Below are 27,089 nucleotides of genomic sequence, written 5' to 3'. Positions count from 1 at the left end.
CTCTTTTTGTAAAGTAGACAGTCTAAGGTATTTAGTAAGAGACATGGTGAGTTTTTTAAGTTGTTATTTTTTTGTCACCATATTTTTGGAAAATTAAGAAATTAAATAAAAAATATTTTTCACAAATATTTTTCACTTTAAAAAGTCATTTCTCACACACAGCATTTGGCATAGTTATAAATACACCCCAAAACACATTCTGCTATGCCTCCTAAGTATGGGGATAACACATGTGTAAGACTTTTTCACATCCTAGCCACACATAGGGGCCCAAAATGCAGGGAGCACCTTCACGAGTTCCAAGGACATCAATTAATTAATAATTAATTAATTTTCTGACTACCTATGACATTTTTTGGAGGCCCTGGAGCACCAGGACAGTGGAAACAGACACAAAATGACTCCATTTTGAAAAGCAAACACTCCAAGGTATTTTCTGAAAGGCAGTGCATCTTTTAAAAATGTAATTTTTTGCCACAAGTTTTTGGAAATACACACATCCTACTTATACACATATACACATACTTAGAAATGCACCCAAAACACATTCTGCTACTGCTGAGTGTGGCGATACCACATGCATGAGATTTTTTCACAGGAGAGCCACACAGAGGGGCCCAAAATCCATCCAAGAAGTGCCTTTAGGCTTTCTAGGGGCATAGGTTAATCAACTCATTTCCTGATTACCTACATTTTTGGAGGCCCTGGAGCACTAGAACAATGGAAACACCCATTAAATGATCACATTTTGGAGTTACTCTCCAAGATGTGATAATTTTTGGGTGTTTCCCCAGAGTATTTTTTTAGAGGCATGGTGAGTGTTTTGAAGACTTCATTTTTTTATACAAAGTTGGTTGATTTGTGTGGTACACAAGATGCAATGTTTGGTACATAATCAAGTATCAAAGTCTAGATGCTGAGTCTAAGTCTCACATGAGTTATCATCATACTCAGGTGGAGGAGTAGAATGTGTTTTTGGGTGTAATTCTAAGCATGCCCATGCTGTGTGTGAGAAATATAGTGATAGGGAATATAGCTTCGTGTAGTGTCACCTATAGCACTCCCAGTGGCTGCCATGTTCACTGACCATGAAGTACAGTAGGCTAAAGAAAGGAAGAACAAAAGAGGAGTGCAGATGTTCGCAGGGAATGGCTGGGACTGGTGTCTCACAGGAACATAGACAGTAGGATGTGTAGATGAGTCACTAGAGGGGCAGATAGATACATGGTCAGCAAGCAGGCAAAGGATCAGTCCAAGTAGCAGGCTGAAATGTGGTCAATAAACAGGCCAGGATTGGTATAGGCTGCAGGCAGAGGCAACACTACACTAGTGTGGCGGTGATCAGGAACACCATAATTGGTGTGGCAGTAATCAGGGACACTGGGACTGGTGTGGCAGTGATCAGGAATACTAATGCCGCGTACAAACGAGCGGACTTTCCGGCAGACTTGGTCCGGCGGACCAGACTCCGTGGGACAATTCGATCGCATGTGGGCTCCAGCGGACTTTTTTTCCCCAAAAGTCCGACGGACCTAGAAATAATACGTTTCAAGTCTTTCCGACGGATTCGAATCCAGTCGAAACATCCGCTTGTCTGTATGCTAGTCTGACGGACTAAAACCGACAATAGGGCAGCTACTGGCTATCAACTTCCTTATTTTAGTCCGGTCCTATGTCATCACGTATGAATCCGTTGGACTTTGGTGTGATCGTGTGTAGGCAAGTCCGTTTGTTAGGAAAGTCCGTCGGATAGACCGCCGGACCAGTCCGGTCAAAAAGTCAGCTCGTGTGTACGTGGCATAATTGGTGAGGCGGTGATTGGACAATATGACCGGTGTGGCAGTGATCATGGACATTGTGAGTGGTGCGGTGGTGATCAGGGACACCGGGACTGGTGTGGCAGTGATTATGGACAACAAAACTGGTGTGGAGATGATCAAGGACACTGTAACTTGTGTGGCAGCAATCACAGACACTGTAACCAGTGTAGCGGTGATCAGGGACATTGTAACAGGGTTTGGCAATTATCATGGACACCATACCTGGTGTGGCGCTGATCAGGGATACTGTAACCGGTTTGGCAGTGACCAGGGACACTGTAACCTTTGTGTGGCGGTGATTACGGACACTTTTAGTTGGTGGCTCTGATTAGGGACACTGACTGGTGACATTTTCACATTTTTTTTTTTTTTTTATACTGTCACCCTAGCAGTACAGTGTCACCATAATGACACTGTACTACTCTGGAGGGGGGGTGATCAGGATTTTTTTTTTTACATTGTGAATGCTTTTACGGCCATGATGGAAAAGAACATATAGCACATATAGAACATATAGCGTAATACTGCTAGATTACATCCACTTCAAACCAGCCACATGAATACAGTGCCACTCTGTGCAAAAAAGTGCTTCAAACTAACAGCCTCCACCCATATGTAATGCATACTCACTGCCTTCTTTGCTGCCAAATCAATGTGCAGCATAAACAGCTTAAGTGATGGTAATAAATGCAGACATCAATCTGAGGAAATCTCTAGTCTTTCTGGTACAATATTTTTTTATTATTATTTAATCTATTGAGGCAAATAGACAGGTGCATCCATAGAAATCCCATGCTGAGGATACAAACAATAAGCATGATTAAGAGTCATAGAGAGCTACAAACAGAACATGCTCATAGGTGTGTTAAATCAAACTACAATGCCCTCCCAATTGAGGCTGGGGAACAACATGGGGGCTGACAGAAATAGCGACAGCGACATCACTGCTAACTCTAACCCTAAGGGAAGGGGGGCACAGTTTGGAATCTTTGCTCTGGGTGCTGGATGACCTTGTCCCGGACTGCTATCAGTTACCTCTCTCCACTCTGCCCCTCAAGCATATTTACATAGTTACATAGTTAAGTCGAAGAAAGACACAAGTCCATCTAGTTCAACCATAAAAAAATTAAAAAAATGTAAAATATCATACAATCCCATATACCCAATCCTATACCCACAGTTGATCCAGAGAAAGGCGGAAAAAAACCCCAGAAAAGCATGACCCAATTTGCTACAGCAGGGGAAAAAATTCCTTCCTGATCCTAGAGAGGCAATTGGATTTTCCCTGGATCAGCTTTACCTATAAATGTTAGTACCCAGTTATATTATGTACATTTAGGAAAGAATCCAGGCCTTTCTTAAATCTACTAAGCTGGCCAGAACCACCTCTGGAGGGAGTCTATTCCATATTTTCACAGCTCTTACTGTGAAGAAACCTTTCCATATTTGGAGATGAAATCTCTTGCCCCCTTGTCCTCAGTGTTGACTGTAAAGTGAATAACTCAACACCAAGTTCACTATATGGACCCCTTATATATTTATACATGTTGATCATATCCCCCCTTAATCTCCTCTTCTCAAGAGTGAATAAATTCAGTTCCTCTAATCTTTCCTCATAGCTGAGCTCCTCCATGCCTCTTATCAGTTTGGTTGCCCTTCTCTGCACTTTCTCCAGTTCCCCGATATCCTTTTTTAAGAAATGGTGCCCAAAACTGAACTGCATATTCCAGATGAGGTCTTACTAAGCACTTACTGAAGCACTGGGCTAAAGAAGTGGCGGGAGTAGCTGGCTCTGGCTCTGGCTCTCAGCAACAAGGTGAGAGGTGGTGCCAGCTGCCAATTAGGCAGCTGGGTGGATCCCAACAATACAGTTGAGATCCTTCCAGACTCTGGAGCGGCTATAGCAATAGCCCGCTCTCAGCTGACTCTGGGTCACAAGAATGCAAAAGTAAGTGCACTCCTGTGACCTACAAGAGAAAAAGCTTCAGCCATACTTTTCTTTTAACCACTAGCCTACTGGGCACTTTCACCCCCTTCCTGCCCAGGCCAATTTTCAGCTTTCAGCGCTATCATACTTTGAATGACAATTGCACGGTAATGCTACACTGTACCCAAATAAAATTTTTAGCATTTTTTTTTCACACAAATAAAAGCTTTCTTTTGGTGGTACTTAATCACCACTGAGTTTTTAATTTTTTGCTAACGAAAAAATACCAAAAATTTTGAAAAAGACATTTTTTTTTATCAATGTTTGTTATAGTTTTGCAAACAGGTAATTTTTCTCCGTCACTAATGCGTGCAGATGAGGCTGCACTGATGGGAACTAATGGCCACTGGTTCGGTGGCACTGATGGGTTCTGATAAGCAGCACCGAAGGGCATTGATAGGTGGCACTGACAGGCACTGATAGGCACTGGTAGGCGACACTGATGGCCACTGATAGGCAGCACTGATAGGTGACACTGATGAGGAGGCACTGATGGATACTGATTGGCAGCACTGATTGGCAACACTGATGAGCACTAATTGGCAACACTGACTGCACTGATAATCAGCACACTGATAATTAGTGCCCCTAACAGTGCCGATATCCCTTTAACACAAGCCAGTTATCTGCTCTCTTCTTCTCTCCTCATGCTATCAACGTGAGGAAAGAAAAGCTGATAACCAGCTTGTATTAACATCTGTGATCAGCTGTCATTGGACGCAGTTGATCACATGGTAAAGAACCACTGTGATTGGTCCTTTACCCAGTAGTGGCCTGTAATGCAGGGCACAGGGGCGCCACCCCCCTATCCATGCGTCCGGCCCCCTAATCTACATGTGGGGTGCCGGACGCATTGGATTCCAATGGGGTTTGTTTGTTTTTTTGAAGCATGTGATTAGAGCCTGAGGCTCTAATAGGCTTCAAAAAAGGGTGGGCTCGGGGCGCAGTTGTGTGACAATAGCGAATGAATATTTGCTATTGTCACACTGATTCTCCTCCCGGCCAATCAGGAAGCGGGTCCTCGTTTCCCCATTGGCCGAAAGGAGAAGTGATCCTATTGGCCTAGGAAGAGACACACGGCCGCCGTGATGCGGAGGAGAGGCAGGGGAAGCCCGAATGACTGACTGACTCACCAGCCGCCACTGGATCCATCCATAGCTGGGAATGGCAGCCCCTGATCACAGCTCACCGCACACAACACAATGATCAGTGACAGCCCGGCTCCCTTCCATGGATGGAGGGGGGATACGGAGAAGGGAAGCCGCTGCCCATGGGTCAGGTCCATCTGCCACCCCCCCTGATCGATGGAGCACCAGCCTTTACCAGAGTCTGTGGAGGGGGCAGGAGCACCTGGCTCAGGCCCTGAGCGGCATGCTGAGAGGCTGAGCCAGCTATTGGTCAGGCATCTGGGTGGATCCCGACATTAAAGTCAGAGCCTGGACAGACTGAATGACAGCTGACTTTAGCCCTATCTCTCCTTTAAATGTCTCAAGACTAGCAGTCAGAAGCACAACAGTATACATCGATGTGGTTGTAGTCACAGAAGTGTCTAGGTACACTCACCTACCAGGAGGTGCACTGTTATTTTTTAGAAGGAACTTAACACAATCAGGGTGCTTAGGCACAATTAACCACTTGCCAACCGCGCTATAGCTGAATGATGGCTACAGCATGGCTGGCTAGTTCTGGGACACCGTCATATGACAGCCTCCCGTGATCCAGAGAACACTGCTGATCACAGATTGAGGTAAAGAGCCAATCAGCGGCTCTTCACCACGTGATCAGCTGTGTCCAATCACAGCTAATCACAGATGTAATTAGAAGCCAGTTATCGGCACTCTTTTCCTCTTGCTGACAGCATTAGGAGAGGAGAAAAGAGCCGATAACCGGGTTGTATAAAAGGGACATGTACACAGATAATCAGGGCACTGATTATCAGTGTCCTGATTATCAGTGCAGTCCCAACAGTGCCGACCAGTGCTGCCAATCTTTGACTATCATTGCTGCCAATCAGTGCCACCTATCAGTGCCGCCTGCCAGTGCCCATCAGTGCCGCCAATCAGTGCAGCCTCATCAGTGCAGCCTCATCAGTGCAGCCTCATCAGTGCAGCCTCCTCAGCACACATCAGTGAAGGAGAAAAATTGCCTGTTTGCAACATTTTATAACAAACTCTAAAAAAAAAGGTTATTTTTTTGGTTTGGTTTTATTAATTTAGTTAGCAAAAAAAAAACCCAGTGGTGATTAAATACCACCAAAAGAAAGCTATATTTGTGTGAAAAAAATGATAAAAAATGTGTTTGGGTGTAGTGTTACATGACTGCTCAATTGTCATTCAAAGTGCAACAGCATTGAAAATTGGCCAGGGCAGGAAGGGGGTATAAATGCCCAGTAGGCAAGCGGTTAAAGTATAACTAAAGACAAAACTTTTTTCAGTTTTGGACAAAATAGAGAGGGATTAGAACATCTGTCATGTTTTGTATTGCTGTCTGTGTACCCATTAGGGAGAGTCATCCTCTCTAATTGACATGTTTACCTTTATCATCAAAAGTCCAAGATTTTGGGCTCTCCCCACAACAGGGGAAATCTTCAAATGGGGACACTAGTTCTGGGGAATCTGGTGACAACCAGGGATTCCCTCACTTTGGAAGGATTTCTTACCACTTTCTGTTATGGCTATGGGACAGGAATGGAAGGGAAATCTCCCTGATTGGAGACAAATGAAGATAAAACAAGGGTTATAACCCTTCCTTACGCTATACAAAAAAAAAAAAAAAAGATTTGCCTTTGACAGTTCAAAATGTTCCCTATAACATAGCAAACCTTCACTTTTGAGTTGAGTTGCACATCAACACCTGTAATTAGCACAAATTTCACACCCCCCATCATTTATTGGGGAAATCAATGTCTGCATTGAGACCTTTCATGGTCATTTTGTTAAGGTGACTGAGAGGGGTATGTTGCTGGTGCTTATTAGAACTGAAGAAGCAGCTTGGATAACCAGCATATTGCCTTTAACATTACAGAACAAGTCCAGATGAATGTGACTAACTACTGCTAGCTATACCATGACCTGGATAAATAAGAACCTTCACAGACCTACAGGGTTGTGCGTGAGAACAGAAAAAAACAGAAGTAACTGACTAATACAGAGTCCACATGGTAAAGTCAGACTATCAGGCTGGTATTCATCTGCTACAGATGGGTGACAAATGGATGAATTTTCATGAAATATACATATAGTAATAGGTGTCCAGGGACAACTGCTGTAGCAAATGAAGTTTAAAAAAAAGGAAAACAAGCCAAATAAACCATTTACAACACTATGATCCACTCTATTTACAGAAGAAATCATGCTGTAAATATGTTTGTCAAATAATACCATAATTTAATATGCAGTGCCTGGCTGTGTGTGATGACTCTTTGTTTAATCATGACGAGATGAGTAGTGTTCTATGTTACGTACCCAATTATCTACAAGTAAGAAAAGGGCATCAAGGGTGCTGCTATATTACTTATCCTATGCCTCAATGGATGTACATTTAAAGGAATTGCTCCTTTATCTCATACTCAGTATTATTATACTGCAGCAAAGGACAAATGGTAAGTCATTTTAACTTTATCTGTTAAGCTCTGTTACTGGCATATTTCATTTCATAGTTTATTGCATAATTATAGGAAATTTTTAAACCTCATAAATATTATTGTTAATTAATCACTTTGGGGATGAGAGGTATGATAAAAAATATGTGGGTTGATCATTTTGGAGAACTTTAGCCTGGATAAAAATCAGTAGTAAATTTAGGATATCCAAATACCTCAGCTAACCGCTTCTGCAGCTATGGGCTACCAGTACTGAAGGTTACATGACGTGTGAAATAAAGACCCAAAGGTTATATGACTTGTGAAATACCAGACCTGAAGATAACATGAAATGAGGAATACCAGGACAGAAGGTTACATGATATGAGGAATACAAGGCCTGAAGGTTACACGAAAAGTGGGATACCAGGTCTGAAGGTTACATGAAATAAGAAATATCAGGACTTAAGGTTACATGACATGTGGCATACCAAGACTGAAGGTTACATGATACTGTATGAGGAATACCAGCACTACAGGCTACATGATATGAGGAATACCAGGCCTGAAGGTTACAAGAAATGAGGAATACCAGGACTGAAGGTTACATGACTTGTGGAATACAAGAGCTGTACAGTAGTTGTAGAATACTTGAGCTGAAGCTTTGTAGCTGATGTGCGGGCCTTTTAAATGGATGTTGACAGGGGTGGGCATTTGACAAACCCTCATATATGACCCACATCAGTAGGTACAATATACCCAACTCCTGAGCATTGTTCTACTTTTCTAAATACAATTTCCTGAGCTTAGTGAATAAATTATTTTCCTTAATGCCAGGTTAGATGATCAGAAGCAGAGTGGTTTGTACCTTCTGCAATGGCTCATACTGGGGGATCTGATTGGATTAAAAGGTACTGTACATAATAACCAAATGGCAGTCTAAAATATACAGAAGACAAATGTTGGCTTTGTTTTCTGCCATATGCACAGTCATTTTTTGCAGCAGTACTTTGTCTTCCAAACAGTAGTACATCTAAAACAGAAAAACAGACAGTAAAGCCAGGTACACACTATTCATTTTTTCAGTTCAACCCAGCGGGTTGAACAAAAAAAACTGTCAGCACTGATCAGGGCCGCTGTACTCACTATGCGAAGCAAGTACAGCGATCTACCCCACTGAGCTGTTGTGTTCTGACAGGGGGATGGCCCTCCCAGCCAGAACACTATGATCAGAGCTCTCTACCATTTTCCAGCATGCTTGTCCGACATGCACACGGGCCAAATGTCGGCCGTTTTTTTTTTAACTGACAAATGATTCCCGACATTTGGCCTGTGTTTACCCGGCTTAAAGTGGATGTAAACCCGATTCATAAAATGCGAGCTGGGCACATACAGTGGGGATGGAAAGTATTCAGACCCCCTTAAATTTTTCACTCTTTGTTATATTGCAGTGATTTGCTAAAATCATTTAACTTCATTTTTTTCCTCATTAATGTACACACACAGCACCCCATATTGACAGAAAAGCACAGAATTGTTGACATTTTTGCAGATTTATTAAAAAAGAAAAACTGAAATATCACATGGTCCTAAGTATTCAGACCCTTTGCTGTGACACTCATATATTTAACTCAGGTGCTGTCCATTAATTCTGATGGTTCTACACCTTCATTTGAGTCCACCTGTGTTTGATTATACTGATTGGACTTGATTAGAAAAGCCACACACCTTTCTATATAAGACCTTACAGCTCACAGTGCATGTCAGAGCAAATGAGAATTATGAGGTCAAAGGAACTGCCTGAAGAGCTCAGAGACAGAATTGTGGCAAGGCACAGATCTGGCCAAGGTTACAAAAAAATTCTGCTGCACTTAAGGTTCCTAAGAGCACAGTGGCCTCCATAATCCTTAAATGGAAGACGTTTGGGACAACCAGAACCCTTCCTAAAGCTGGCCGTCTGGCCAAACTGAGCTATCGGGAGAGAAGAGCCTTAGTGAGAGAGGTAAAGAAGAACCCAGAGATGCAGTCGGGAGATGGGAGAGAGTTGTAGAAAGTCAACCATCACTGCAGCCCTCCACCATTAGGGGCTTTATGGCAGAGTGGCCCGACGGAAGCCTCTCCTCAGTGCAAGAAACATGAAAGCCCACATGGAGTTTGCTAAAAAACACCTGAAGGACTCCAAGATGGTGAGAAATAAGATTCTCTGGTCTGATGAGTCCAAGATAGAACTTTTTGGCCTTAATTCTAAGCGGTATGCGTGGAGAAAACCAGGCACTGCTCATCACCTGTCCAATACAGATCCCAACAGTGAAACATGGTGGTGGCAGCATCATGCTGTGGGGGTGTTTTTCAGCTGCAGGGACAGGACAACTTGTTGCAATCCAGGGAAAGATGAATGCGGCCAAAAACAGGGATATCCTGGACGAAAACCTTCTCCAGAGTGCTCAGGACCTCAGACTGGGCCAAAGGTTTACCTTCCAACAAGACAATGACCCTAAGCACACAGCTAAAATAACAAAGGAGTGGCTTCACAACAACTCAGTGACTGTTCTTGAATGGCCCAGCCAGAGCCCTGACTTAAACCCAATTGAGCATCTCTGGAGAGACCTAAAAATGGCTGTCCACCAACGTTTACCATCCAACCTGACAGAACTGGAGAGGATCTGCAAGGAGGAATGGCAGAGGATCCCCAAATCCAGGTGTAAAAAATTTGTTGCATCTTTCCCAAAAAGGCTGTATTAGATCAAAAGTGTGCTTCTACTAAATACTAAGCAAAGGGTCTGAATACTTAGGACCATGTGATATTTCAACAATTCTGTGTTTTTCTGTCAATATGGGGTGCTGTGTGTACATTAATGAGGAAAAAAATGAACTTAAATGATTTTAGCAAATGGCTGCAGTATAACGAAGAGTGAAAAATTTAAGGGGGTCTGAATACTTTTCGTCCCCACTGTATATCTGCAGTGTTTTCTTATCTCTCTTCAAAGCACTAAGTCCTGTGGCTTTCTCCTGCTCCATTCTTCTGTTATCAGCATGATAACTTCTGACAAGTTCTCTGACATGTGATAAAACCAGGCTGAAATTTGTGTCAGAGAGGGTGCTATAAAAAGATAAGCAGAAGCTTGACTTGTCACAGCACAGCTCTGAAAGTCTCTGTCTATCTGAAGGAGGATGTGTGCCTTTCCTCCAATCAGCTGTCTCCCAGTGTAATCCAAGACTACACTGCTACTGCTGAATGAAGAAGAGAAAATTCTAACATGATGTGCACTTTCTAACAGTATATAAAGCTGAAGACAGCAGATATACATGTAAAACTTATCTAGGAGGATTTGTTTCATCTCTGTGTATCATCTGAGGCTGTTCACTTCACTGGGTATATGCGAGGGTTTACATCCACTTTAAATAAGGCCTCATTCACACTGCAGTTTTTTTTTTACGAATCTGAATGCAACTGCAGGTGCATAAACAAGGACTGCATTCAGATCCATAACACCATTGAAAAAAGATTTAAAATAAAATGCAATTTAAATCGAATTAAATGGATCTATTTACACAGGAACTTATGCTCCTGCAGCATGTGTTTATGTACATGTATTTATGATAAATTTCCCAGAATCTATCCTTATGTAAATTCAGAAATAGAGTTAAATATCTGGTGACATGTCATATGGTAAACTCTGGTACCTTGTTTAACAACCTTAGTTCTCACACCTGTTCACTCCCTGTGGACCAGAGCAATTTTTATATTTCTGCTATCAGCCAGTTTATTGGCAATAATTTTGTCATTACCTAAGATAACAAAGTAATACTTACAGTATATTGGGGTTTTTTTTAAGACAAAAATGGTTTCTTTGGGTGATATTGTCTTGCAAATATTATTTTATTTTTTATGCAATCCAGGGAAAAAAGCACCAAACGTTTTCTACTTTGATCAGTGCCAATTTAAAAATGTGTTACTGTAGATAAAAATTATCATTTGTATATTAACATTATGCTGAAATTATAATTCTGGTACAGAGCATTGCAAAGTTACAAATTAAATTAAAGAGAAAAATAAAAATAAATTAATAAAAATGGAAAAAGTGTAAATATTAGAGGTTAGAGCTGATTCACACCGGTGTGCTGCGGTTTGGGTGCAACGCGATTGTATGTGCGGTTTTAAGTGCACTCCCACTGACTTCTATTAGACCCGTGCTTTTCATGAAAGCACATCAAAGACCTACATGCTGCATCTTTGATGCTCTTTCAGAAAATACATGGTCTAATAGAAGTCAGCGGGAGTGCACTTACAACTGCAGGTAAACAGCACATACAATCGCGCTGTGCCCAAACCGCAGCACTCTGGTGTGAACCCAGCTTTAGACAAATAGAAATAAACAAGTAAAAATGTCAAGAAACAAATAGCTAATATGAAGAGAGGACATAGGGTTGTTTAGGGTAAACTATGGGTTTATTTGGTTTAAATAAGAGCAATTTTTTTTACTTATCAGGTTTTAACTGACATCATATACAGATTGAAGCTTACCCCTTTGACCTGTATATGTGTAAAACATAGTAAATACAAAGTAACAATAATGTTACTTTGTATTTTGAAACATTTGTCTGAACAGTGTTCATAAAATATAGCAATTATTATACACAGAATATCTTATGTGCAATGCTATATTTTACATGTGTTATAAAATTGTGTATCCATACAAACATTTATAAACCGCACAGTGCTTTGGTTTAATGCAGCCTTTCTCAACCTTTTCAACACTGAGGAACCCTTGATATAACTTTCTGGTCTCAGGGAACCCCTGCTAAAAATTACTATATCTACACCCATGATACATTAGTGTGTTGGTCAGTGGGAAGAATGCTCCTTACACTTCTGGACACTGAGAAGAATTACCCCTTACAGATAGCTAAAAATATCAATGGTGGCAGTGGGAACTTATCTGAGAGGCAGAAATTGCTCATTTCTCAAGGAACCTCCACCAACCACTGGAAGAACCCCAGGGCTCCATAGAACCCTGGTTGAGAAACCCTGGTTTCGTGCCTCAGAACTAAAATGTAGGTATGCCTATCAACTTTGGGTAAAGTCATTAAATATGTACACGTATTAGCCAGGTTAATGTCAAAGTGGGTAGAGCTGTTGGGCATTGGGGTTATAATTTGCACATACAGTATTCTGAAATGGAAAATTAGGAACTTCTATTTTTATGATTGGAGGAATCCAGCATACCTCCCAACATTCTTCAATGAGAAAAAAGAAACATCTTTTAGTTCAAAATATGTAGACAAAGGGTACACCCCTGGAATAATTATGCAATAAAAAATGTAATACTTTAGATGTTGGGTGGAAGGTTTAACCCACTTTTGATAATTATGTAGTACATTTATTTTTATAGAGGTCTATACATCAGACTAAAAAGAGGCACAGCTAATTAAAGGAGGTACGCAGGGATTTGGTTCCAAACGAGGGGCAGCCTCTTTGGATGAGGAACAGATGAAAGCTATGCTCTAGTTTTCAGTTGCAATTAAAGTGTTACTAAACCCACAACAGTAAAATCAGTCTGTGTATGCAGTAAAGCATGCTTGTTCTACTCACTGTGGAGCCTAAGGGGTTAATCCTCTGCATTGTGTAAAAAGGCAGTTTGATACTGTCTTCTCTGATCCTCCCCTCCTTTCACTGTCCTCAATCCATCTCCTGATAGGACAAAGGCTGGGGGACAAAGCTTCACATGCTCAGTATATGTGTTTTGCTTGAGAGTTTTATTTTTTTTTCTTGAGAGGGAGCATATGATCAGCACAGGGCCAATCAATACTGTCCAGACAGAGGGTCAGGGGTCCTGCAGCCTAATAGGATAGTCAGAGCAGAATAAAAACTTTTCCTACAAGCTTTAACCAGACATTAATAGATGTCACAAGACTGCTATATAGTGCTGATGAGAAAAGGTATTCAGCAGTTTATATTTACTAAAACTATTGCATTCCCATGTTCTGTGGGAAACCAAATAGTGAATGCAGGATTCTGGGTTTAGTAACAGAGCATGGATACTCTCAGAAGATTTATCAGCTTTGCCACACAGGAAGGTAATGCAAAGCAGGAACATTGACACAGAATGCAAATAGCATTCCTTGGTCACCAGCTCATATTTATTTCTCCCAAGACAGCCATACATTCTCTAAGGAGCTGTAAATAACTTTAGACATAAACTGGCAATACATGTTTAGATTTTAAAAGATTCCTCCATCCACGCTATATAGCATGGATAGTAGATTCCCATATTTCAGCTATTGTATTTTGACAGCCATCCCTGCCAGCTGTCAAAATACCTAAACAGCAGGTATTTTGGCTTATGCAGCTGCTGTTTGGCCAATATTATTCAGCTCCGGTATTTTATTTTCTGTAGGATGTTGTGTGAAAAGTGGCCAACAGAGACACCCACTGAGTGAATTTTGGTCGTTTCATAATGAACTGGCTGAAACTTGCTCTGTCTTGTCAGCTAAAGTCCTATAACACAAAAACAAAAGAAAGCCCTGCCTACTAGACACAATTAAAATAATGTTTTTTTTCTGCAGGATGGAACACAAAGGAGATATATCACTAGATTTGCCACTTACAGTGTCACACCAATGCAGACGCAAAAAGTTGTTTCTCAAGTAGTTCCTATCCTTGTGGTTATTCTAGAGAAGCCAAAGGATGAACAAAACAAAAGGAGGAAGATACCATAATAGACCTTTATTATGGTCGTGTCAGTTTGGAAAAGTCAGGAACTCTGGTGACACGATGTTGTCTCAGGAGACACTAACAGACATAAAAGGCCACTTCCGATCATAGACAGTACAGACAGCAAGGGGGAGAAATAAGGACAAAGCCCTGGTTTACAGATACAAAATTAATCATAGGGCCCATTATAATAAATCATGGAACATTTGCCACAATAACATTTCTTCTGCTGTAGGTGATGTTAAACAATTCCCTACAACCAACACCTTTCACCTGCAAGGCAATCAGATCACACAGGACAAAATCAGATTGGAACCTATATATGATGACACAGTCAGAAAAACAGCATCCAAGACCAAGAAGACATTGAGTGAAACTGCTCTGGTAAAATCTACCTATCTGATTTTTTTTTTTTTTTACCTTTTCATTAGGTCTATACCCAAATCATAACAAGTACCAGCATTTTGAACCCTGTTCTAGCCAAAATGTGTATTTCAGATAAAGTGGTGAAGGATGAGAGCCTGTTTTATTCCTCCCTATGTTTCTGCTGGGTAATTCCCATTACATCCACTGAAACCCTGACACCACTATACAAAAAAGGGTGTTTTGTTTGCTGTTTGTGTCTCCACTAGAGCAATTTGCCTTTACTCTCTACAGTGACAGGGAGACAAAAGAAGTAAAGCTAGTCATACACGGATTGAATTTTGTCCATTTTCTGCTGAAGCGGCCCAAATCTGTGGGTGGCCCTATTGACGCCACCCGATTCGACAAACTTTGATCTGAATTGTCAGCCGATCAGTGACTGCAGCAAATCAGCTGCAGTCACTGTTGGGTATTCTGCCAGCTGGGGGCACCAGCAGAGCCAGCAGAGTAAATTGTTTAGCAGAATGGAGGAATCTATTAGATTTCTTTTGTTCTCCCTAGGGGCTGAATGAACAGAAGATATATATGTGTGTCTGGCCAACTTTTGGGCACATTTTACTCATGGCAACACAGACAGCAATAAAAACCTTAAAAAAGTTTTATTTCTTAGGCTCTTTCATATTTCCAGTTTTGGTCCCATTGAACTCAATGAGCGAGTAGTTTGACAAGTGGTGCCATTTGTTAAACCCTGCACCCCAGGTTAAAAATCCTGAGGTCGCAAAGCAGCACGTGTACAGCCCTGTCCTGCTGTATTGTGACAGTTCAGGTGGGAGACCAGGAGGCAGTAAAACTGCAGCTTAGCCGTCCATGTATAATGCCCCCCTCACCCTCCAGCTGCCTTTCTGAAGAAGCCCCTAACAAATGTTTTATGTTTTAGCTCAATGTAGTTGAGCAAAGGCTTGAAGGTTGACACTAGCAGAAGCACAATTTTCACGATCACATACCTGAGTAGAAGAAACAATACTGTTGGTAAGTTGCCTTGTTTAGTTTGGGGTGGAGAAGTCTGACTCACACAGGAAGAGACCAACTAAACTGGTCTTGTACACTGCAACTTGACTGCACAATTGTTGCTTCCACTTTACACCTCAAATAGGATCCTCCTCGGCCACTCTACCCACAATTACCTGGCTCTTTCAGCATTCTGTACACATTAAACTCTCCCTGAGGTCATCCTAACAGCATTTATTTAAATGACCTTTGCTTCCAATTCAAGGTGCTGCTAGGTTCGCACCTACCAACAGCTAGATGCAAGGTTGAGATACACTAATAGAACTGTTTTATTTGCAAAACAATTTATAATCCTGTCCAGTTCAACTTTTGTCATTCACAAATTTCTGCAAGACAGTAAAGCCAGGATGGTGACACCACTTTCTCTGTTGGTGTCACCACCCAAAGGTACTCATTCTGCTCTCACCTATTTATGATAATTTGTATTTTCCTATAGGATGAAGCACCGAATGATCTAATCAGTTGCTTAGGAGAGAATGTAAGTAAAATGTTACAGATCAGCAATTTGGCATATATGTAGGATTTATATTGATAACAGAGATAGATAGATAGATAGATAGATAGATAGATAGATAGATAGATAGATAGATAGATAGATAGATAGATAGATAGATAGATTTTAATATTGCAACATATAAATCTTTAGATGTAGTTGCTGCATTTGTTTTCATTTTTAAGCTAAGTGCATTTTCTGCAACTTTAGAAAATACTTGTTGATTTTGCCAGAAATGCTATGTCCTTTTCAGTCCCCATGAGCTAAACTAAAAGCTCAAACAATGTTATCTTTCAAGCTATAAAGACAAAGAGCTATAAGTTATAGATCCCCCGCCTCCCACCCCCAATACCAAATGAATGATGAAATGAAGAGAGGAGGATTTATTTAGATCAAATCAGGAGGGCAGCTCAGGGCTAGCACTATGACTTATTCATGAGTACAGTACAGTCAGTGAGCAAGATCACTAGGTGAAAAATAAATGAAAAAGGAGCTTGTGAAAATAAATAAAGGCAACGACCATTTCTAAGGACTGTTAGGTGCAATCCATTACATTTTTATTTTTGGGTTTAGATATGCCTTAAGGGTAGATGGGTAACAGGACAGGCTGTTCGGATGAAAAGGTCTTGAAGTTTGGGATCTAATGCCCAGAAATCCATTATGTTGGTTATTCTTGGAATGGCACTTAAAGAATTGCGATTGTAGTCCCTTCAGTGCATTTACAGTGCCTTGAAAAAGTATTCATACCCCTTGACATTTTCCACATTTTGTCATATTACAACCAAAAATGTAAATGTATTTTATTGGGGATTTTTGTGATAGACCAACACAAAGTGGCACATAATTGTGAAGTGGAAGGAAAATGATAAATGGTTTTCAAAATTTTGAAAAGTGAAAAATGTCGCGTGCATTTGTATTCAGTCCCCCTGAGTCAATACTTTGTAGAACCACCTTTCGCTGCAATTACAGCTACAAGTCTTTTTGGGTATGTCTCTACCAGCTTTGCACTTCTAGAGCGTGACATTTTGCCCATTGTTCTTTGCAAAATAGCTCAAGCTCTGTCAGATTGGATGGATGCATCTGTGAACAGCAATTTTCAAATCTTGCCACAGATTCTCAATTGGATTTAGGTCTGGACTTTGACTGGACCATTCTAACACATGAATATGCTTTGATCTAATACATTCCATTGTAGCTGTGGCTGTATGTTTAGGGTTGTTGTCCTGCCGGAAGGCGCGCACATGCTCGCTGCGTTTGGCGCCGGTTGCTCTATTTAGCCTGCTGAGATTCTGTGCTCGGTGCTGTCCAATCATCAGCTTCCTGTTCCCTAGCTTCCTGTTTGCCTGTGTATTGATCTGATCTCCCTGTGACCCGGCTTGTTTACTGGACTTTCTCTCTGCTATCCGCCTGCATCTGACCCCGGCCTGCCTCCAACTTTGAACCTGCCTGACCCCTTGTACCATGCCGATTGCCTGTTGCCAAAACCTGCCTGTGACCTGGACTTTGAATCTGCCTGCTCCCTTTGTACCGTGCTGACCGCCTGCTGCTGACTTTGCTAGTGACCGGATCTGTCTGCTCTGCACATGTTAGCTGATCTCCAGCCTACCTATTATCACCTGCCAGCTTGTATCAGGATCCTGAGCCTCATCCCTGCAAACTACCCGCCAGGCTCTCATACCATTCTGTGCTCCCGTGCCTTCTGTGTGCTCTATCAGGGGACCGGGAACCAGATACATACGGGAGGCCATCCTCTGCTATATCGGGTTCGTCAGTCAGGTACGTGTAAGTCTGACACCCAGTCTCAAGTCTTTTGCAGACTCTAACAGGTTTTCTTCTAAGATTGCCCTGTATTTGGCTCCATTCATCTCCTTCCCATCAACTCTGATCAGCTATCTGTCCCTGCTAAAGAAGAGCATCCCCACAACATGATGCTGCCACCAGCATGTTTCACGGTGGGGATGGTGTGTTCAGGGTTATGTGCATTGTTAGTTTTCTGCAACACAGTGGGGTTGATTTACTAAAGGCAAATCCACTTTGCACTACAAGTGCACTTGGAAGTGCAGTCACTTTAGATCTAAGGGGAAGATCTGAAATGAGGGGAAGCTCTGCTGATTTTATCATCCAATCATGTACAAGCAAAAATGCTGTTTTTTATTTTCCTTGCATGTCCTCCGCAGATCTACAGCGACTGCACTTCCAAGTGCATTTGTAGTGCAAAGTGGATTTGCCTTTAGTAAATAAACCCCATAGCGTTTTGCTTTTAAGCCAAAAAGTAACATTTTGGTCTCATCTGACAAGAGCACCTTCTTCCACATGTTCGCTGTGTCCCCCACATGGCTTCTCGCAAACTGCAAACAGGATTTCTTACGGCTTTCTTTCAACTATAGCTTTCTTTCTTGCCACCCTTTCATAAAGGCACAACTAATAGTTGTCCTGTGGACAGATTCTCCCACCTGCACTGTAGATCTCTGAAGCTCCTCCAGAGTTACCATGCTTCTCTGATTAATGCTCTCCTTGCCCAGCCTGCCAGTTTAGACAGACAGCCATGTCTTGGTAGGTTTGCAGTTGTGTCATACTCTTTCCATTTTCTGGATGATGGATTAAACAGTGCTCCGTGAGATGTTCAAAGCCTGGGATATTTTGTTATAATCTAACCCTTGTTTAAACTTTTCCACAGCATTATCCCTGACCTGTCTGGTGTGTTCATTGGCCTCTAACAAACCTCTGAGGCCTTCACAGAACATCTATTTATTTGTAAAAAAAAATTGAAAACCATTTATCATTTTCCTTCCACTTCACAATTATGTGCCATTTTGTGTTGATCTATCACATAAAATCCCAATAAAATAAATGTACGTTTTTGGTTGTAACATGACAAAATGTGTCAAAATTCATGGGGTGTGAATACTTTTTCAAGTCACTGTACATGGCAATCTTAATTTAACAAATGTATATAAACCTTCTGGTCAGGCTTAACGTTGCTTGTAATAAAAACAGCCTGGCATTATACATGTAAAACATATACAATTTTGCCGGGGCTATTAGATATTAAAGCCCAACTCCAGCAAAAACAAATGTTTTCTTTGTCTTGGACAGAGTAGGGAAGAGTTAGAACCTCTGTCAAAATTGATATTGTATTGCAGTCTGTATCCCTATCTGGCAGAATACTCAATGTCTAGTAGATTAGTAACAAAATTAACTGTTCCAAACTGACATCCCCATAGGATATGCATTATCTCCACAAACATGGAAAGATATAATTATGGGCATCAGTTGTACAGACTTGCCACTTCCAACAAAGCTATGAGGTCTATGGCATTGGGGAAGAGGGAGGTAGGTTTGACTCCAATTTAAAAAAAAACTCATTGTCTTCTGGTTTACAAATCCAACATCAGAATTCAGGTATAGAGCACGAAAAACTCCTACTCACATATGTGTTATGTAAAGTAAGGCATGTATAGGAATGTTAGATATCAGTAATGAGGAAATATCAGTGAAGCTTTTGTCACAAAAAAATGATTTTATTGTGTTTTTTTACCAATAAGAATACCCAGAACATAACCACCAGCAAAATACATAGTGATGGACCTGTGTTTGTTCAAGATATTTACAGAGTATCCTTGCTAGAGGTAAGTCATTTTTTAAACTTGTACCTTGTATTAATCTAACGGACGAAAGATGACTGATGATCTACCAACCTACAATAAAAACTATTGTTTTAGGAGGGGGTCCCTGTGCGTCCCCAAAACATAGCATGTTAGTCATGAAGTACTGAAGAGGGATTCATTAGTGAGTGGTGTAAGGGGGACAGGCTTAATTGGTGTTGACAGTGGTCTACCATGCACAAGACAGGGACACCCAGCTTTTTCCTGCACTTTTATTCAGCAAAGCAGGCCTGTGAACAGCCAAAACAAATATTGAGGTCTGACTACCAGGTAAGATGTCACCTGGGAATGGAGGTTTTATCCCACCCAAAACTCAACAAAGCCTCCAAGTTCCAACACCCAGGATAGAATTTATTAGACATGTGCAGAATGAAAAAATTTGTTTTGTTTTGTTTTGCTTTGATTTATTTATTTACGTAAATTTATTTAATTTGTTTTCAGAATTAGATTTGTTTATTCAAATGCAAATCAATTCAATTTTTTCAAATTCCATTCGAATTTGAATCTAATTCCATTAAAATTGCATTTGAATCGAATTCCATTTGAAATTTTTTTCTATTCTATTCTTTTATTTTCTATTCTATTCTTTTCTTTTCTGTTATATTCAAACTCAAATGTATTCTATTCGAAATTTGAATTTCGGAAACCAGTTATATTGTAATATTCTTTCTAATCTATTCTTTTCTTTTCTATTGTATACTCTATTCTATTCTTTTTTACTTCTATTATTTTATTTTATATTCTATTCTTTTCAAAGTTATTCTATTTGAATTTCGGAAGATGGATATAGTCTTTCTATTCTATTCCATTCTTTTTTTTTCTATTCTTTTCTTTTCTATTCTAGTCAATTATATTCTTTTATTTCCCATTCTATTCAAATTTGAATTTATTTTATTTGCATTTTGGGAAATGGTTATATACTTTTATTTTCTATTCTATATTTTAACGGTGCAAGTTCCCGCTGCGGGAACCAGGGGATATTCATTCTGATAATCCTGATGTACTCTTCTGACGATGTGAAGCTAGATGGCCCCTGAAACTAGTCAGCTACTGACACTACTGCTTTGGTCTTTATCTAACATCTACGGTCACTTTAACGCATAGTTGTCTGTAGCGGTCAGTCATCCCGGCAGTTATTGGTCTCCCCTGTGTTACTTAGGAGATATAGAAGGCTCTGTACGCTGCACACGACCAGCATCCCCTGAGGAAGCCCGTCTTATGGGCGAAACATGTTGGGAATCCACTACTGCTGCACTGTTGCATACAAATGAATGTACTAGCCAACATTGTATCTCCACTTTTCTTGTGTTTTGGTTTTAAAATATATAAATTCTTATTTTGTCTATCAAAATAAAAGAATTTTTATACTATATTTGATATTGTGCTCTAATTACTTGCACCGTTAAAATCCCATTTTTTTTATTGTTGTCTGGTTTATTTTCAGGATGTGGTGCTATTACAAATATCTAGAGTGTTCATGCTCATAAAAACCTGCATATTTATTCTATTCTATTCTGTTCTATTCCTTTATTTTCTGTTTTATTTTATTCTGTTCTTTTATTTCCTATCCTATTTTTTTGTTTAACTCTGTTCTTTTACTTTCTATTCTATCCCTTTTTTTTCTATTCAATTTTTTTTCTATTCAATTGTTTCCATTCTTTTATTTTCTATACTGTTCTGTTTTACTCTATTATAATCTATTCTTTTATTTTCTATTCTATTTATTTCTATTCTATTATATTTTTTCTATTCCATTCCTTTATTTTCTATTCTATTTTATTCTCTTACAAAATTAGAAATCTATTCAAAACTATTCGGATTCAAATATCATCCAAAATGTTGTTTAAATTCGTTACTATTGTAATTCCATTTTTTTTATTGTATATGTTTTATAGCTGAAAGTAAAAAATATTGTTTTTTTTTTTAAATTTGGTCTTTTTTAGTTTATAGCACAAAAAAAAAAAAAAGAACCCAGTAGTGATCAAATACTGTTAAAAGAAAGCTCTATTTGTGGGGGAAAAAATTATATAAATTTAATTTGTGTACAGCGTTGCAAGACCGCACAATTGGCAGTTAAAGTAACACAAAAAATGGCCTGGTCATGAAGGGGGATAAATCTTCCGGAGGTCAAGTGGTTAATCAAGATGGCCATGGCCAGAGATGCTAGGGGTGTTTTTTAAAGTGATTTCTCAGCAAAATTAAACATGGAGACATGGATGTGTGAGTTTGCTTTGAATATTAAAAAATAATTAACATTTTTGGTGCTCAGATGGAATGCAGTTCCACTTTAACAATTGCCTATATGTTGCCTGTGTCTTGTCACCACTGCCTTGTATTGCTGTCGCTTTTTATTGCAAATGTTGTATTACCACCATTGCCTGTTTGTTGTCCATGTATTGTTATGATTGCCGTGTGTTGTGTGCATATCATCGTTATTGCCAGTGTTTTGTCCACAATTGTTTCTAATGTATTTCCATGTTTTTCATTGTATTGCCCACATTTGTTTATGTTAGAAATTCTGTATATAGCCCTACAGATCAGACAGTGCACAGTCCACATGGGCTTTGCTGCTTAAAGTGTTACTAAAGTCAGATTATTAATCAAAATAACAAACATGTGATACTTACCTGCTCTGTGCAGTGGTATTGCACAGAGTGGCCCCGATTCTCATCTTCTGGGGTCCCGGGCAGCGATCTTGGCTCCTCCTCTTTTTTTTATGTCCACCATAGCCATTTGCTTGCTATGGGGAGAAACATAGTCTGCTCACTCCTGACCTGTGTGTCTATGGAGCCGCACTCCATAGACTTACACAGCAGGACTTAGGACAGTCCCCACTTCCTATTCACTGCATTTAAATGACAGCAGCAAGAACCAATGGCTCCTGGGTTCTTCTTGAATGCTGTGTGAAGAGGAAATAAAGGGAGAATACACAACGGTGATCTCTTCTCCCCTCTCTTACTCTTCACACAGGGGAAGGGGGGGCACAGGGAAATTGAAAAGTTTTTTACCTTAGTGCAAACAATGCATTAAGGTAAAAAACGTTTTAGGTTTAGTAACACTTTAACTGCAGACAGAAAAATAGGAAACTTCATTTATTCAGAAGGAAAATAGAGTATAGTCATAAATGCAGCTAAAAACTTATAAACACCGCCATCTACTGGTCGATATATATATCTGTAGTTGTTATACAAAAATACATGAACAATGTATTCCAACACCCCCACTCAACAACTACTCTTTGTATTAGTCCCATTTTGGATCCCAGCTCTATAAATCTGTTTCTTGTAGGCGGTTTTGTCAAAACATCTGCAATCCTCATCAGCAGCTCTGATCCACTTTTGTTTCTTGTGAGTTGGAAGCTTTTGCATCTCATCCCATAAATCTGGCTCTGGTTTTAATGCTACGTGAGCAACATAGGATAGACGTTTGGCTGGGATGCCTTTATTGCTTCTGGTGGATTTCCTGATTGAAGCCTCTTGTGGCCTTTTTTTGCAGTATTTGAATTGTCTGCATTCATTCTTATTTCTGTGTCACTTTGTTGCTTATGTTCATGTGACACCGATGTGAAATTTCCCTCCATTTGACGCATTTGTGTTAGTTCATGAAATTTTGAACACACTGAAGTTTCATTGACACTTCTACTGTTGGTTACCTTGTTTGTGTCTTGGTGTGGAATTCTGTATGCGTTTTGAGATTCACCATACCTGTAAAAGAACTATCGTTGCGCTCCGAGCGCACTCGCGCAGGCATGCGCGTATAAGAAACTCTGAGGATCACAGATGCGCCAATGCATGTGCGCAAAGGAGTGTGCACGACCGTAGGAGTGCGTCCACTCTTCCCTTTGGTGCCAGACGGCCTATGTAAGGGGCATACTGACCTATAACGGATACTGACTGATCTTCAGCTGTTCCTGTACCTGTATCCTGTTGTTACCTGCCTGATATCCGTTGCTGAACCACGGCTTTCCTTTACCTTGCTGCTGGACTCTCCTACACTTCTAATTACTGGTTCCTGATCCCGGCTTCCTATTTGACCCTGCTTCTGCCTGATGACTTGCTGCCTGCCTGCTACCGAACCCGGTTATCCTTATGACTTCGCTTCTGTCTCCTGTTTGGCTCTACACTGCCTCCTGGGTATCCGCAACTACATTCCTGCGACCTGCTGCGACTTTCTCCCTTCCAAGAGTCGCATCTGCTTCAAGCTTCTGGGGCTACATCTGCAGGCACTCATGTTCCTCCTATCCCTTGGTTCCTTCTGTCTCCACTCTCAGCGGAACCTGGGCTGGAGATACAAGAGAGGCTGACCTCGTCACTTCAGACTCCAACCAGGTACGTGACAGTACACCACAAGTACACCTTCCTTTGCATAAGCATCCCATTTTGTACGTTTTTCTTTTGGAGTGTGCAAATAGGCTTTGCTTCCATAGATTTATAGATGGTTTAAATTCTGTGCTTTTCCATTCCACAGTTCATATGGAGTTTTCTCAGTCTCAGTTTTCCTGGTAGTCGATTTTGACGATAGCATGGAGTCATAATTGCCTCCCCCAGTATGTGGTTGGCATATCTGCATCAAACAGCATGGTTCTTCCACTCTCACATAGAGTACAGTTAATTCTTTTTGCAACCCCTTTTGTTCTGGGTTGTATGGTACAGTAGTTTGAAATATTATGCCATGTTTCCTGAGAATCACTTGTGTGTTATCGTCTGTATATTCAGTTTAATTGTCTGTGCGCAATACACTCAGAATTTTGCTATTACCGTTCAAGCTTCTCTGGCACTTCAATTTTGTTGTGTAACAGATATAGTGACGTATACCTAGAGCTGTATCTACTGTATAAAAGTGAGAAAATACCTCATCTTTCCTGCAATACATTTTTCCATTGGTCTGCAAAGATCTAAATGAATTAATTCCAGGTGTTTCTTAGCTCTGCTGTTACTCTGTTTTGGAAAGGCTTTTCTTGTCATTTTTCCTTTTATATAGCTGGTGCATTTCATTGTTTGATCACATGGACTAATTTTTATTCGACTTGCATAGTCATTCTCAGTTAATTTCTTTATTATGTCAGTACTTCTGTGCCAAGACGTCTGTGTCATGTGTGAATGCAGTTTGAATGTTTTTCCTCCTTGGCAGTATTAACCACCTAATTGCAGTTCAGCTGATACAGTTCAACTGTAATTTTAGCCTTTGCAAGTAAGATATCTTCTTTTGTGGCTGTACAAATTTTATCTTGGAATGTCGGTACATTGCCTTGTTTTGTCTTCACTGACAAATGATTAGTTTCAAGAGCAGGGGCATAGAGGTCATTTTTCACAGGAATCTTTCTGGTGACAGTCTGGGAAATAGGACAATAAAGATAACTATCTCCTATTACTTCTGATTACATTATTTGCCCATTAGCTGTGGTTTGGTATAGCTTTCTTATCAAATACAGTTTATTGCTATGATTCGCTCTTTCATACACCTTTTGTAATCCTTCCCACATTTTTTTAGCAGTTTCACACTTACATATATTTATTTGATCATCTTCTATGCTAAGAGAGATTGTGCTCTGAACTTTTTGGTCTTTCTTTATCCACTCATCCGAAGAGTGTTCTGGCTTATACTGTACATTTCCATGTACCTTCTCTTATTAGCTGCATATTTATCTTGGATTTCCAAGACTAGTAGTTCTGGTATGTCAGATTTGCAAATGTAAGCTTTGTTGCTAGCCATTTTCTTTTATTCTGTTGCTGCATCTTGCACTTCTTATTTGCTGTAGCTGGCTATGACTGTGCTATGCCTGGGTTCTCAGCATTTCTCTGTATGTCTGGGCTATGCCTGGGCTCATAACCTGTTAGAAATTCTGTATATAGTCCACATGATGAACTTTCATGTTAAGGGCAAGCTTATGGATGAGTATAAGTGTAAAGCATTCATAATTACGGTGCTTCTGTTGCAGAGTCTGCATTAAATAACTTACTGACGACCCTATAGCAGTTTTACTGCTACAGGGTGGCAGCTGTGTGCTGGATCACATATACATATGTGATTTGGCATTTCTGCCTGCAGGGGGTGCGTGTAAATATTTACAGCAGAAGCCGATCAGCGGGTGTCATGCACTCGATATCCTCCGGCACCCGCTGGTCTTTGGTAAAGAGCGCAAAACGGCGGTCTATATAAACATGGCAGATCAGTGTTCTGACAATTGGGGAGGAATGAATTTTGATTTTGACTAGAATCCATTCTTCATCTTGTAAAAACAGCACACAGTGTACACCAAAACACTGGCTAGGCACACATTTTACCCTTTGATCACCGTAGATGTTTAAACCCTTCCAGCCAGTGTCATTGGTACAGTGACAGTAAAGGTGCATATTTTTAGCACTGAACACTGTATTAGTGTCACTGGGTACCAAAAAGTGTCAAAAGTGTCAGTTAGTGTCCAACTTACTGTATCGCAGTCCCCCTATAAGTTGCTGATCACCGTCATTACTAGTAAAAAAAAAAAAAATTCCAGTATATATCCCATAGTTTGTTAGCCTAAATCTATGAAGAATTTTTTTTTTTTTTTTTTTTTTATTGGATACATTTTATAGCAGAATGTAAAAAATATTTTATTTTTTTAATTTTTTTTATTCTCTGTCTTTTTTTTGTTTGTAGCGCAAAAAAAAAACAAAAAAAAAAACAAAAAAACCACAGTGGTGATCAAATACCACCAAAAGAAAGCTCTATTTGTGGGAAAAAATGACATTAATTTTATCTGGGTACAGTGTTGCATGACCGCGCAACTGTCAGGTAAAGTAATGCAAAAAATGGCCTTGTCATGAAAGGGGGTAAATCTTCCAGAGGTCAAGTGGTTAAAGATGAAAAATAGGAATAAAAACAGTAACATGCAACAAGATATTCATGAATGTTTTGTGTGCAAGAAACAATGTAATTTAAAAGCAGAATGAAGAATCTGGAAAGCTTGAATGCAAAAACAAACTAAACTACAAAAGGCCAAAAGTATGAAGGAATGTATAATGAATATGTTTTTAAATCTAAAAGTTGCACCTCATCTTTGCAGGCATGGTGTGTTGATGCAGGATCTACGAGTCATATGACAAATTACAGAAATTTCTTTATTCATGCTGACCAGAGTAAAACAGAAAAAATATGACAGTTTGTTTCTTATGTATTATCATGATTAGGAGTGTGTTGCCCACATATTGCCACATATGCCCATGTATTACCACAGTTTACTTCTGCGGTGCCATCTGTGTGAATGATTGTTTGATTGGCAAAACGTTTACAACATCTGAATATCAGTTAATCTGTATTCATTGTTTTCTGTATAGACAAGTGATATTAATACTGTGATTTTACATGTGGAGGCTAAAGACAACACTACAACTCTTCTGAAATACACTCTTTTGGTGA

The 27,089-nt window shown here is 40.1% G+C and overlaps 1 protein-coding gene across 1 annotated transcript in view; it reads left to right on the top strand.

The window, feature by feature from the left end:
• The first annotated feature begins 7,255 nt into the window (after positions 1-7,255).
• LOC141141289 (protocadherin-11 X-linked-like) overlaps positions 7,256-27,089 on the top strand; it is a 68,953-nt gene continuing 49,119 nt past the window's right edge. The window contains exons 1-5 of the mRNA XM_073628964.1: positions 7,256-7,408; positions 14,338-14,486; positions 15,970-16,011; positions 19,572-19,655; positions 27,008-27,085. Coding sequence (XP_073485065.1) covers positions 7,261-7,408; positions 14,338-14,486; positions 15,970-16,011; positions 19,572-19,655; positions 27,008-27,085 — 501 coding nt within the window. The 5' untranslated portion in view covers positions 7,256-7,260. The remainder of the gene's footprint in view (positions 7,409-14,337; positions 14,487-15,969; positions 16,012-19,571; positions 19,656-27,007; positions 27,086-27,089) is intronic.

Source organism: Aquarana catesbeiana, linkage group LG04 (assembly GCF_042186555.1).
Source record: "Aquarana catesbeiana isolate 2022-GZ linkage group LG04, ASM4218655v1, whole genome shotgun sequence".
Classification (NCBI taxonomy): Eukaryota; Metazoa; Chordata; class Amphibia; order Anura; family Ranidae; genus Aquarana; species Aquarana catesbeiana.
Note: the sequence above shows the minus strand (reverse complement) of the source record. Positions and strands in the feature narration are given on the sequence as shown.